General features: G+C 37.6%; 1 protein-coding gene across 1 annotated transcript; it reads left to right on the forward strand.

Moving 5' to 3' along the window:
* The first annotated feature begins 206 nt into the window (after nt 1-206).
* dnajc25 (DnaJ (Hsp40) homolog, subfamily C, member 25) lies at nt 207-13,975 on the forward strand. Its single transcript, XM_056458862.1, has 4 exons — nt 207-510; nt 5,462-5,614; nt 8,084-8,554; nt 10,970-13,975. The coding sequence occupies exons 1-4, from the start codon at nt 223-225 to the stop codon at nt 11,090-11,092; spliced, it is 1,035 nt and encodes a 344-aa protein (XP_056314837.1). The 5' UTR covers nt 207-222; the 3' UTR covers nt 11,093-13,975.
* Nucleotides 13,976-14,389: the final 414 nt, after the last annotated feature.

Consider the following 14,389-nt stretch of genomic DNA (forward strand, 5'->3'; position numbering starts at 1 on the left):
ACCCTTCAACCAGTCTAAGAATACATCAATTTCATTTTAAAATTTTGAAAAAGAAGGCTGAGAATTTTTGTTTGTGAATAAAATGTTTCAGATAAAAAAATAAAGTAATTAATTAATAATGTAGTTCCCTGGTATATTAGTTTTGCATCCGTTGACGTCGAGCCTTGTTCAACACGTGTACGTTACGTCATCCGACCGCGACCGCAGCTTCAGAATGCTGACATGGCCGCGTCCATCGAGCTGAGACTCACTTTATGGATCTGTCTTGTGTTTATTTTGTGTTTTCCTTCGGTCTCCGCGCTCATTGAAGGACTGTACTGCGGGACTCAAAGCTGTTATGACGTGCTGGGAGTTTCGCGCGACGTCAGTAAAGCTGAGATCGGACGCGCGTACCGGCAGCTGGCGCGGAGGTATCACCCGGACAGATTCCAGCCCGGAGAGACCGACGACACCCGGGAATCAGCCCAACAAAAGTTTCTACTGGTCGCCACTGCTTACGAGACGCTTAAGGTAAGTCTAGAAACTACCTTCAGCCTCTATTTAGGTATTTTTGGGATGTTTTAAAGGTCCCGTGAAATGATATATATGAACTTTGTATATATTAGTATTAGTTTCTCAGTGATGGGTTGCAGCTGGAAGGGCAACCGCTGAGTAAAACATACTGGATAAGTTGGCGGTTCATTCCGCTGTGGCAATCCCAGATTAATAAAGGGAGTAAGCCGAAAAGAAAATGAATGGATGAATATTAGTATCAGTATGTTAGTTTTAATGACATCTATTAGCTAGTGTGCAAAAACCTTTCGTTTAGAAGATATAAACATGATATATACATTCAAAAGCTTGCAGCTTTCGCCTAAATGTATCAATGATTTTTTAACATCCCCTCATATTTAACTTTCTTATCAAATCGTCTGACCGGTCAAGAAAAGGAAACAATTTTGCATATTTTTTCATTGTATTTACTTAATATATTGGAAAGATGTGGAATTCCTTATTAACAAAAAACTGAATATTAGATAGAAATTTGTTTATTTGATGTACTGTTTTATTTGTACATCATTTACATGGTATATGCAGGAATCCTAAAGCTAATTTCAATACCTTTTTAAGACTTTTTAAAGACCTTCTCAGATTATTTTAAGACCTCCTCGCCACTCCTCGTCAAGTTCTGATCAGTATCAAACCTTTAACTTGATTAACAGTTGTAGTTAAATAAATCAATGGAGCACAACAGTGCAACAGAGCTTTTGGCTTATTTCCACTGACTAGTACGGTGCGGTTCGGTTTGGTACGGGTCACCTTCTTTATCAAGCTTGCGTTTCCACTACCAAGGGTACCCTTTTGGTGGGCGTGGTGTACGACAGAGTTTCAGTCGACGTCATTCTCGCTTGAGGAAATGTCTACAGTAAAGCTGTACGGGTCGCTCACATATCATATGAGAAGCTCTTCTCATAAAACAGATGCTTTACACACACAAATTCATGTGTAGAAATGTTTATTACTAACTTTTCTATGAACAATTTGATTATAACTGCAGATCAATGACAGTGCGAAACAGTAGCGACACATGTAGCCTCTGTTAGAGAGTAATTCCGTCATTCCCGGTTCACATTAGTCTAAAATGTGAAGATAATAAGTTAGTTATACATGGCATTTTGTTCATGTTTGCTGATAAATTATGTGCTCTTTTTTTCTGGCTTCTCCTTTGTTTCTTCACGCTTCACTCTCGTGTTTGTCAGTGTCTGACAGGATCGGGTTTCAAAAGCACATCAATAATCAAGCGCAGGTTATTATCATCAGCTCAAGAAGTTTGTTATTTCAGATATAGATGAGTGGGGAACGCAAGCAAGAAAGCGAAACAGCTCGCGCTTCAAACTTCCTCGTAAAAAAAAACTACCAGGCACAGGGTAGATTCTGCTCTACTCCATGGCTTTGTGGCTGTTCATCAAGACGACGACAAGATTTGTTTGAGAACGGATCGACCATGGCTCCTTATATGTATATATAATTCCGCTGAAATCTCTCGGCTGTGTGTGTATTTTAAACATGGCAGGTTTTTGTTTTCATTCTAGCTTGTTGCGTAAGCGAATGACGTATCTCTGTAAACCAATAGCGTTCAGCTGCGCGTCTTGCTCCGCCTTTTGGTACCCTTTCTCGTGTTTGGTACCCTTTCGAAAGGGTGCCGAAAAAGTGGTACGGTACGGTTCGGTTCGGTGCGCCTTTTGACAGTGGAAACGGCTATAAAAGCGTACCAAACCGAACCGTACCACTCAGTGGAAACGGGCATAAAGATAAGATTGGACGGAACAAACCTTGAAAGAATAAGTTATGCAGTTGTTTTCAGCGACAGGTTTCAGCCACTGTTTAAACTCGTCTTTCGCCAGGTAGGAGTATGGAAACTTGCATTATGCCATCTGTTTTGCTCTGTTTTCGCTACATGTGCAGAGAGTCACATCACCTTCCAGCGTTTATTGCAAATTACATGAAATCACCCGGACAGAGGAACTTGGCCAGACACACCCGGCCCGAGCCAATAGGGGAAAATAAATATATTTATGCTTTTTTGGAGTCAAACATTTTGGACAACACTTGAGTTAAGACTTGTAAAAACTGGATTAAGACTTTTTAATACCTTTTAAAGGCCTTAATTTCTCATATTTGATTTATCAACTTTTAATACTATTTAAGACCCCGCGGACACCCTGTACTAGAACTATCGCAATACAAAAAAGCTCTAAAAAACATGTAATGCTCTGAAAACATTTAATTTCATGTAAATTTATATATTATATATATTTTTTCTTTCAGAAAACTATTTGAAATGTAATACCTCTTGTTTTTGTGGCATTGAATTAATAATAAAAAAATCTGACCAATCAAATGATCTCTAGTATCTGACATGCCCCGCCCCCTTCATGAGGCTTTTTCATTTGATGCGCTTGAGCTCAACCACTCTCACTGGCAGAGCTGTGATAAAACAAATGCTATTGGCTGTTTTTTTAAAGGGGAGGAGCTACTCTATGTCCTAATCTCTCTTCATAAACTTTTTACTTTGAATTTTTACTGCAGAGAGAATGTGCATTAAAGTCTGCATGAATTCAAATGTATTATGTTAATTTCGCTAGTGCACATGGTTGGTCTTTAGGTGAACAATCAATCTGTCCTTCGCTGATGACAGTTTGACTAATTGGGCGAATTATTTTTAGCCACACCCCTTCAGCCATTAGTTTGATCCAAGTAAATGATGAAATGAGCGTCAAAATAAATCTCCGCCCCTACTTAATGTTCTATTTTATTTGTAACTGTTATCATACTGAAAAAGAAAACTTCGGTTTCAAGCAGACTTTAAAATAAAAATATTAAAAACTAAATTTAAAGTTTAATTATTAAACATTGTTATTGTTATCATCCTGACAAACTTCACTAATGTAGTGAAACTTTATTGGGGATCTTTACTTCACCCTAAACTTTAATCTTGTACACACAGGCTGTATTGACCTGGGTTACTTTGACCCTCTTATCTATATCTGGATGTCTCTCCATCCCAGTTTCATCAGAAATGTAAATAATAAATAGAGAGACTTTGTAGATCTAGCTATGATGGCACACATTAACCAAGTGAGAAAAAAAAAACACTCAGTATTGCACTAAACTGTAAATGTACAGTTTTAACCACACACAATATGCTTATTTTACGCTGCCGCCATTTTAAAGAACCAAATCAAGGCTGCGGTGGGAAGAAACCCGGAAGTATAGGACCAGCACTGTAAACATTGCAGTAACATGCTGTGGATTATAAACCTCCAGCTGTAGCTGCGATTTCAAAATGCAGAAATGGTGTAAACATCACTTTAATATCATTCAGTAAGTTTAACTTAAACAATTAAAAGCAATTTAGCATCAAACAACATCACAATCTTTTTCAGAGTAATGTGCTCAAGTGTCCTCCGGGGCTTCAGTTCATGGCACTAGTTAAACACTGTGGGGACGCTTTCCTGCTTCAGTCTATGTAACTCGGTGAGCGATAAAACACTGCAGTCTTTTGTAGCACATCTTCGTGTTTTCTGTAAGTGTTGTCCCAGTACTGAAGTTTTAAAAACGTCAATTTCCCGCTAAAATTCAAATGCCGCTGAGCCCGTTCATAAACGGCACTGATTTACCATAGTATTCACCAGTGCTCATCAGTTTACCGCTCTTCACCCAGTGCAAACACAGATACACAGACAGTGGAGCATGAAGCAGCCATGAAGATCAGTCGAGTCATCAAGCAGATCGCTCGGCTCGTCTGTGTTTGTGCTCAGTAAACAGCGAAGGGTGAACTGATGACCTTCTCGGCCAATCACAATCATTTCTGTTGAGCACGTGAACACAATGGCAAATCAGCGCTGTTTTAAGAAAGCCATCAACAGTGGCTTAAATGTTAGCGGGAAATGGACGGTTTTTCTTATAATTCAGTATCGTGACAAGTCTAATACAGTGAAAGAATCAGTTCATTAACTTGAGTTTGATAAATGGCATCTAAAACGTGTGTCTGGGATAGAAAACTAGTGCCATTTCCCTTAACTTAGCTGAAAATGAGCTCTGAAATCCCTTTTTATTTTCACCATTCATTCAGAACGGACCTTCGGGTTACTCAGAAGGCAGTGAAATGATAAATTTGTGTCAGTTTCTCTTGTTGATAAGATATACAGCCAAGTACACAACGTTCCTATGTAACTCCCAATGATACTTCCAGGTTTCTTTCCATCTCAGCCTCGATTTTGCTTTTAAAAATGGCGGCCGCGTGAAATCAGTTTATTAAAGCATCAAAATTAAATTTGAGTTATTAATGTTAACATCAGCCCTGCGCTGTAATTAAAAAACTGAATTTTCAGTATAACATCCAGATGTAGCACAGATGCCAGCCATGTCCTAAATCAGTGTTTCTCAACCATGTTCCTGGAGGACCACCAGCTCTCTGCATTTTACGTGTCTCCTTAACCAAACACACCTGATTCAGATCATCAGCTCATTAGCAGAGACTGAAAGACCTGTAATGAGTATGACAGACAAAGGAGACATCTAAAACATGCAGTGCTGGTGGTCCTCCAGGAACGCGGTTCAGAAACACTGTCCTAAATGGCATATGCATATTAGTTTATATTTGTTTTTTTAAATGTTGAACTCATAATAGCAGCTAAAGGAATAGTTTGCCATAACATTTAGTCCTTTATTACTCGCCCTCACGTTGTTTCAAATCTGTAAGTCCATCGTTCATCTTAAGAACACTAATTAAGATGTTTTAGATGAAATCCTAGAGCTCTCTGTCCCTCCATAGACAGCTTTTTTCAGTTTTCTCCCAAGTGTTGTGAAATTTTCAGTGCTTAGAAAGGATAAGAACATCCTCAAAACATTGCACGTGTCTTCATCAACATTTTTTTGTGCAAAAGATAAATAAATTCTTGAATATTGTGACTTTCAGGATGAAGAGTTACGCAAGGACTATGACTACATGCTGGATCACCCAGAGGAATACTACAGCCACTACTACACCTACTACAGGAGAAGACTCGCTCCCAAAGTAGACGTTAGGATAGTGATTCTCGTAACTATTTGTGCAATCTCACTGTTTCAGGTAAGTAGATCTCTCATCACAAAGTGTTCAGAGCATCTATGTTGCCTCAGTTGCGTCTGTATATCTTACTGGACTCCCTAGTTTGATTTCTGTTGTTTATAGACTCCAATATGGAAACATTTGTGACACAAAATGGGGAGAAAAATGCTGTTTTCTCTTGAATCGATTATGAGCTTTAGTTTTTTTTTACCAGCAGATGGCACTTTAAGCTAGTTCATACCACCAGATGGTCCTCTATGCTATTTTTTTACCAGCAGATGGCAATGTATTTTAACAACAGATGATGCTCTAGGCTTTTTTTAAACTGCAGACAGCGCTGTAGGCTAGTTTTTACCAGCAGATGGCACTCTAGGCTAGTATTGTATTACCAGCAGATGGCACTCTAGGCTAGTATTGTATTACCAGCAGATTGCACTCTAGGCTAGTATTGTATTACCAGCAGATTGCACTCTAGGCTAGTATTGTATTACCAGCAGATTGCACTCTAGGCTAGTATTGTATTACCAGCAGATGGCACTCTAGGCTTTTTTTAAACTGCAGACAGTGCTCTAAGTTAGTTTTTACCAGGAGATGGCGATCTAGGCTAGTTTTTACCAGCAGACGGTGCTCTAGGCCAGTATTTTAATAACAGCAGATGGTGCTCTTGGCTGTTTTTACCAGCAGTTGGCACCGTAGGCTAGTTTTTACTAGCAGACAGTGCTCTAGACTAGTTTTTAACAGAAGACGGTGCTCTAGGCCAGTGTTTTCCAACCCTGTTCCTGAAGGCACACCAACAGTACACATTTTCAACCTCTCCCTAATCAAACACACCTGAATCATCTATCATAACATCAGAAGAGACTTCAAAACCTGAAGTTAATGGGTCAGATAACGGAGACATCCAAAATATGTACTGTTGGTGTGCCTCCAGGAACAGGGTTGGGAAACACTGCTCTAGGCTAGATTTTTTTAGCAGACGGTGCATTAGGCATGTTTTTACCAGCAGATGGCACTCTAGGCTAGATTTATCAACTGATGACGATCTAGGCTAGTTTTTAGCAGCAGATGGCGATCTAGGCTAGTTTTTAAACAAGCGGCAACCTCCCGCTCTCCCTCGTGAAGCAAATACGGAAGTAACTGAAACGGCAATACATGGAAATTCCGCTAGTCCTGGCTCCATATAGAGCAAAGTCCACTGTTGAAAAAAACTTTACAGCAGAAAAAAAGGTGTTTACAGCCTGGTACATGGAATGATTTTGGTGTATATAGCTAATATTAGCCTTCATGACAACTGTGAGGGGGTGAATTTTTGTATAACTCATCCGGTTCCTTTATATTAGGTTATATTAAGTCTGCATAATTAAGGGCGTGGCCACTTGAGTGACAGTTAGGTCTCGCTGGTCGCCGTCACTTTAACTCAGCTGATTCCGGCTGATTAGCTGCTGAACTCGGCATATACATCGTATTTTTGTGTTGTTTTATGTGGCTTTACACAGTCAGTTGCCTTTTAGGATTATTTCATACAATTATCAGATGATATGGGATGCTGTGTGCACTTAATTGTGCTCACAAACCATTCAAGTTGTTGCCATTTCCCAGGTGAGTGCAATTATATACTTGTATACCATCTCTATAAATGTATTTGTTTTATTTAAGATAATTTATCATATATAAGTTTCTTTAGAGCTGTAAAGCACTCCAGAATCTGACAGATTGATTAGCTGTGGGCTCTAGAACAGTCATCTGAAGCGTTGTCATACAGTGTTCTGCCTGGATTTCATAATTAGCCTTGCATTTACTAACACAGGCTATATTTGAAGTATTTGGATGTAATTTGCGTTTTCCTCCTGTAGAAAAACGTATTGAGAGCAATGTTTAGTGGCTCAAAGTATTACAACAGTGTTTTTAAAAGACTAAACACTTCATTGATATATTGTACAGCCAAGCACATGTGGTCAGAACACAGACGAGTCGCAGGTAATGAAGTATTAAGCGTTTCTCCCATAGAAAAGCCTGTCTAAGCAAAATGCTAGCAGGCGTCTGAAGCTCCGCTCACGCTCCGCCTCTTTGCCCTTGTTTGGTATCCCCTGGTCTGTGCGATGACACTCGAACGAAATGGCGACGGTTGGCCACGCCTACCGTTAGCTTCATTTGCATTCTTCAGAAACCTATGGGTGACATCACAGATACTACGTCCATATTTTTTACAGTCTATAGTTTTGAACAGCACCATATCCTGTTCAAAACTAACCTAGCATAGAGTGCCGTCTGCTGCTAAACTCTAGCCTAGAGCACCAACATTTTTTTGGCCAAAGCTCTAGTATTTTTCAGCAGATTCTGTAAGTAATTTCTGGAAGATGAATACGAGTCAGTGAAGTATGAAATGTGCTTGAAATCAGCATTAATTCAAGTTAATGTTTGATCTAATCTAACCGTTTCTTCAGACTGAATAACCGTAGGCCTCACAGAAGTGCTTATGTGTGTGCGCAGTATTACAGCTGGTGGAGCAGCTACACAGAAGCCATCAACTACCTGATGACCGTTCCCAAATATCGCATCCAGGCTACAGAACTGGCCAAGCAGCAGGGTCTGCTAAACCGAACCAAAGAGAAGGGCAAAAACCGGCGATCCAAAGAGGAGATCCGAGAGGAAGAGGAGCAGATCATCAGAGACATCATCAAGAATAAAATAGACATCAAAGGCGGCTATCAGAAGCCCAATGTGTCTGACATTCTGCTGTGTAAAATCGTTCTGTTCCCCTACCATCTGTGCACATATGTGGCGTGGAATTTCTCGTGGTTTTACCGTTTCACCATCCGCGGAGAGGAGTATGGAGAGGAGGAGAGACTTTATATCATCCGCAAGTACATGAAGATGTCTCAGGCTCAGTTCGACAGTCTGGAGAACAGCCTGATAGAGACGTTCCTGAAGCAGCAGCTCTGGATCAAGGAGAATTACGAGGTTTGAGAATTATTTCGCTTTTCTCAGAATCAGAAGGAGATTTATTCGGCAAAATGAGCACAAGGAATTATTTTTTGTGGTTAAAAGAAGCTCAGGGGGTACATGCATGCAAGAAAAACAAGAAAGACGTTTATAAAAGTGTAAAATAAAGTAGGCGGAGTGCCTTAGTGTCCCACCAGTGATGATATACAGCTATATCGCACTGCTACTCGTGTGATATTGCGTTTATACATCAGTTTGATGGCATAATCATGTATATATAAAAAAAGCAAATCAAACACAGAGAGTCTTAAAAATCCTTTTCTAAGAGGAACTACTTTCTTTCGCCGTTCATTCACATCTGCAGCTGACGTCATGTTGCTACTTCACCAGCGTCACTTTAGAGCTGTATTTGAATGATTCTCTAGCGTAATGTCTAAAGTGAAGACAAAACAGGTGATTTTTGCTTGCATTTTAAGACTGAACGGTGTGAAATGCCATCAGTCTACAGAGATTTCCTAGTATTTCAATGTTGCAATCGGGAGATCACAATAATAACCCTGAAAAAGCCAAAGCAAAGCAAACACTAACAGATTACTGTGATATAAATACAGCACTACAACATACAAAAGAGATAGACTGACTTAGAAAGGCACTTACCTGTTTTCTAATGATTTGATCAGCTGTTGATTGAAATTATGCTGTTTTTCTCCTCTAAGGGCTTATTATGCGGGCTCTGTTGCCGTCTTGTGGTGGCATGTCAATGACCTTTGCTCTGCTCAGTATAACAGGCTGATAGATGCAGACATGCTGAATCTCCAAATTATAAATATTTAAAATAGGCACTATCCTTATAAATAAACTGCATAGTTGCAATCTAAACAACTACATTCTCGCCTAAAAAAGCCTCAAACGTACATTATGTTGTCCAACAGCTGTGATATTTGTCAAACATTAGTGATTTTATTGATCTGTCACTCTATGTGGCCTGAGTAATACGCAAGGGTGAAGAGGCTGTATGGGTGCTGTTATTGCAGAATATTGCATGGCTATCAGCCAATCAGATCTGAGAACCATCCGAAACTATATATATTTATATAATATAAAAATTATATATAAATGTAAATATTGATACAAAAGTTTTTGTAGTTTAGTTTTCATGCATATGTGTGTATTACATGTACAGTACATATATATATATATATATATATATATATATATATATATATATATATATATATAATATTTGATATTGGATTATATATATTATGCTAATTGAGTGACAGGTTCAGAAGGGTCAGCAAGCATATTATTAAAACAACAATTGAAACATTATCATTGATATTAAATATACATGATATCGATGCATTTTAAATACATTTTAAATTTAACAGAATGTAACCGTAAGCTTCAAGATTATATATCTATAGATTTTTTTTGTAAATATTTAAAATATTATTAAGAATCAATCAGCCTTATTTAACTATATATCCTATAACAGCCTTATTATTCACTATATACAGTCATGTGAAAAAGTTAGGACACCCTATAAAATCTTACATTTTTCCATACCAAGACGGGAAAAGTTATCTGATCTTTCTTAATCTCTCTTATCTCTCATAATAAAAACAAATTAAAACCTTGAATGACAAACACTAATGATCATATAGTTTTTTTAAATCTCCTGAAAACCATTAAAATTCATTCAATATGATGTCCAAACTTTTTCACACACCTGTATTAGTCAGCTAGTGGTCTATATTGCATATATATATATATATATATATATTTACACACAGTTTATGTCAAAATTATTCACCCTCCTGTGAATTTGTTTTTTATTTTTGAAATATTTCCCAAATGAAGTTTAACAGATTCAGGAATTGTTCACAGTATTTCCTATAATATTTTTTTTTCTGGAGAAAGTCTTATTTGTTTTATTTTGGCTACAAGAAAAGCTATTTTAATATTTTTAAACCATTTTAAGGTCAATATTATTTAAGCAATATATTATTTAACCCCCTTAAGCAATATTTGTTTTGGATTGTCTCCAGAACAAACCACTGTTATACAAGAACTTGCCTAATTACCCTAACTTTACCCTAATTAACCTAGTTAAGCCTTTAAATGTCACTTTAAGCTGAATACTAGTGTCTTGAAGAATATCTAGTCTAATATTATTCACTGTCATCATGGCAAAGAGAAAACAAATCAGTTGTTAGAAATAAGCTATCGAAACTATTTTGATTTGAAATGTGTTGAAAAAAAACCTCGCCGTTAGACAGAAATTGTGGCTATAATTCTGGGAGCTAATAATTCATATTCAACAGTATGTGCCTCTATGCGTCACGACTTTCACTTTCACATGTTTTTATTGAGTGTGTGTTAGTATGTTTGTGTCCAAACTGACTCCTCACGCGTGTGTGTTTCTAAAAGGCTTATAAAAAGGAACAGGAGGAGGAGATGAAGATGAAGATGGCCACAGACTCGCGGTGGAAACGCTACCGGCGCTGGATGAAAAGTGAAGGGCCTGGACGCCTCACTTTTGCAGATGATTGACTTCATGTGCAGACATTTACAGCTCATGTGTATGCGTGTGTCATTACACAGCGCTCCCTCGCACTCGTTTACAGTGTACGGTTGCCTTTTCTCATGTCAAATGAGACCAATAAGTAAAGGCTTTTTGATTGTACTTAATGGAGGATCGTTCGATTTTTCTGTCATTGCATAACGAGGAAGAGACTGATCCAGTGCTGAAAAACTAATCTCAAAAACATTGTAGGTTGTTTTACACAGAAGAACGTGATCATGATAGTAGAAACCCAGTGTTACAGTTGGTAAAACACCTCATATCTTCTGCTGAAGGTTTTGTCTTTATTTTTGTCTACTTAATAGTGTTGTCACGATACTGGAATTCGATATCAATCGGTACTGATATTTTGAAAACAATAATATCCCGCTAACATTTGAGCATGTTCTTAAGAGCGCTGATTGGCCATTGTGTTCACATGCTCAACAGAAATGACTGTGATTGGCCGTGAAGGTCGTCAGTTCACCGAACTCACCGCTGTTTACTGAGTGTAACCACAGATACAGGGACACTGGAGCATTTTAAAGCCATGAAGATCAGTCGATTGTTCAGCGGATCGCTCGTATGTCAGCTTATAAATCGACCAGCTGGTCTTCGCTGCTTTAAAGTGCTCCAGTGTCCCTGTATCTGTGGTTAAACTCCGTAAACAGCGGTGAGCTCGGTGAACTGATGACCTTCACGGCCAATCACAGTCGTTTCTGTTGAGCATGTGAACACAATGGCCAATCAGCGCTGTTTAAGAACGAGCTTAAATGTTACTTCTTAAAGGGAGAGTTCACCCATAAATTGAAATTGTCAGTGTTTCCTCATCCTCCACTTGTTCTAAACCTGAGTTTCTTTCTTCTGTTGAACACAAAGGAAGATATACTACAGAATGTTTTAAAAACACTCATTAACATCCATAGTACAAACTTAAAAAGTACTATTGAAGCCCCCCCAATCTTCAGTATATCTTTATTTGTTTTCAACAGAAAGATATATTGAAGAATGCTGGACAAAACATTGACTTTAATAGTATATTTGTGTTTACTATGGATGTGAATGGCTGTTTTGTCTCAGCATTGTTCAGTATATCTTCATTTGTGTTCAACAGAAAGATATACTGAAGAATTTTGAATAAAACATTGACTTTAATAGTATTTTTTGTAATTACTATAGATGCTAATGGCTGTTTATTTGTTCAGTATATCTTCAAATGTCTTCAACAGAAAACGAAACCCTTATTAAGTTGAGAACCGCTTGAGTTTGAGTAAATGAATGTTCATTTATGGGTGAACTGCCCCTTTAATATCACGTCATCCAATGATTTACTTGTGTATTATGTTTGATGGCATGTTTTTTTCTTTCTCTTTCACTTCTCTTTTATTTGCTTATATAAATGTACACTGCTGTTTACTGAGTGCAACCACAAATACAGGGACACTGGAGCGCTTTAAAGCCACAAAGATCACTCGATCATCAGATTACTGGTATGTCAGCTTATAAACCTACCAGTTGATCTTCGCTGCTTTAAAGCGCTCCAGTGTCCCTGTATTTGTGGTTACACTCAGTAAACAGCGGTGAGTTCGGTGAACTGATGACCTTCACGGCCAATCACAGTCATTTCTGTTGAGTATGTGAACACAATGGCAAATCAGCAAATGATAGTGGGATGTTGAATTGGTAGGGAATTCCAGTATTGTGACAACACTACTTCTTAAAGGGACAGTTCACCCAAAAATTTTCTCATCCTCCACTTGTTCTAAACTTGAGTTTCTTTCTTCTGTTGAACACGAATGAAGATATACTGAAGAATGTGTTAAAAACAGCTATTAACATCTATAGTAAAAACAACAACAAAAAGTCATTGGCACCCTCCCTAATCTTCAGAATATCAACCTTTGTGTTCAACTGAAGGATATACTGAAAAATGCTTGATAAAAAATTTACTTTTAATAGTATTTTTTGTGTTTACTATGGATGTTAATGGCTGTTTTTCCCAGCATTCTTCGTTATATCTTCATATGTGTTCAACAGAAAACGAAACCCTTATTTAAAGTTGAGAACCGCCTGAGTTTGAGTTAATGAATGTTCATTTGTGGGTGAACTGCCCCTTTAATATCACATCATCCAATGCTTTACTTGTGTATTATATTTGAAAGCATGTTTTTTTTTTCTTTCTCTTTCACTTCTCTTTGATTTGCGTATATAAATGTACTCATTTGCAGACTCTCAGTGAAGTTTTATAGTTTAGCAGGACTTCATGACAGCCTGTAGACGATTAATAATTCATCTGCAATTTATTACACCGTCATCAATCCATAACCATCAAAAGATTCAAGTGTTTTATTTATGACAACGTGCCTTTTATGAATGCTTATCATTTCTGTAATTCTCTTCTTTTTAATGTTTCTTTGCCTCACTTGTAGAAAATTGTTATTTCTGTTGTTAAGTCTGTCTAGAAGAGAGACAATCATTAAAAATAGATACTGGGGAAGGAGCACAACATATGAAGAGTCACTTTTTATACATTCAATTTGATTATTTCATGCAGTTTGGAATAAAGTTGAATAAAACCAAGACTAGAAATAGAGCTCAGGCATTGTTTAATTGAATTGCATCTCATTTAAAATGACTTGATTTCTGGAATCAAAATCATTCATGTTATATCGGCAGCTATGCCGATATCGGCCGATAAATGCTATTATTTTTATTATTATCATTATCGGTCCATAACAAAACATGTTAAGCTGATGAATTATGTATTATTTACATCTATATATCAGCAATCTGCCTTCAAATTTAATGATTTTCTCCATCCAGGGCATTACACGTGGTATAGAAATACACAATAAAAGCAGTTCGTTAAAACATGAGGTCTCCGGTGTATTTGATTTTCTTAATTGCGTTTAAGGAAGGACAGGAATCTAAACGGTACATTTATGCTACGTCCCAATTCGCATGCTTATACTACACCATAAACCTGAAAGTATACTTTTGAGTGTGTAACAGAAGAGTATGCAAGCTTACTTGCTCGTTAACAGATTGTTGTGTTGCTTAGTTGCGTCACCTGCCAATTATCTCGACACATCATCCACATTTCTTTCATATTTAACTACCTACCTTACTGGAGAAGGAGCAGGATAATCTGCCATTCGCGAGGGTTTCATGCAGAGAAATCTCAGGTCTTTATGCAGAAGAAGTTAATGTTCAAACATATTTTGATTTGAGTTCACATTGTTGTTGCAGATGAAAATATAACACGGAAAATGCGGTTTAAACATGTT

The sequence above is a fragment of the Danio aesculapii genome, chromosome 5, assembly GCF_903798145.1.
Source record: "Danio aesculapii chromosome 5, fDanAes4.1, whole genome shotgun sequence".
NCBI classification, from domain to species: Eukaryota; Metazoa; Chordata; class Actinopteri; order Cypriniformes; family Danionidae; genus Danio; species Danio aesculapii.

Coding starts and splice junctions, on each gene's coding strand:
- dnajc25 (XM_056458862.1), top strand. CDS start 223: ATGGCCGCGTCCATCGAGCTGAGACTCACTTTATGGATCTGTCTTGTG. Junction 511..5,461: donor CTGCTTACGAGACGCTTAAG/GTAAGTCTAGAA, acceptor TGTGACTTTCAG/GATGAAGAGTTACGCAAGGA. Junction 5,615..8,083: donor GTGCAATCTCACTGTTTCAG/GTAAGTAGATCT, acceptor GTGTGTGCGCAG/TATTACAGCTGGTGGAGCAG.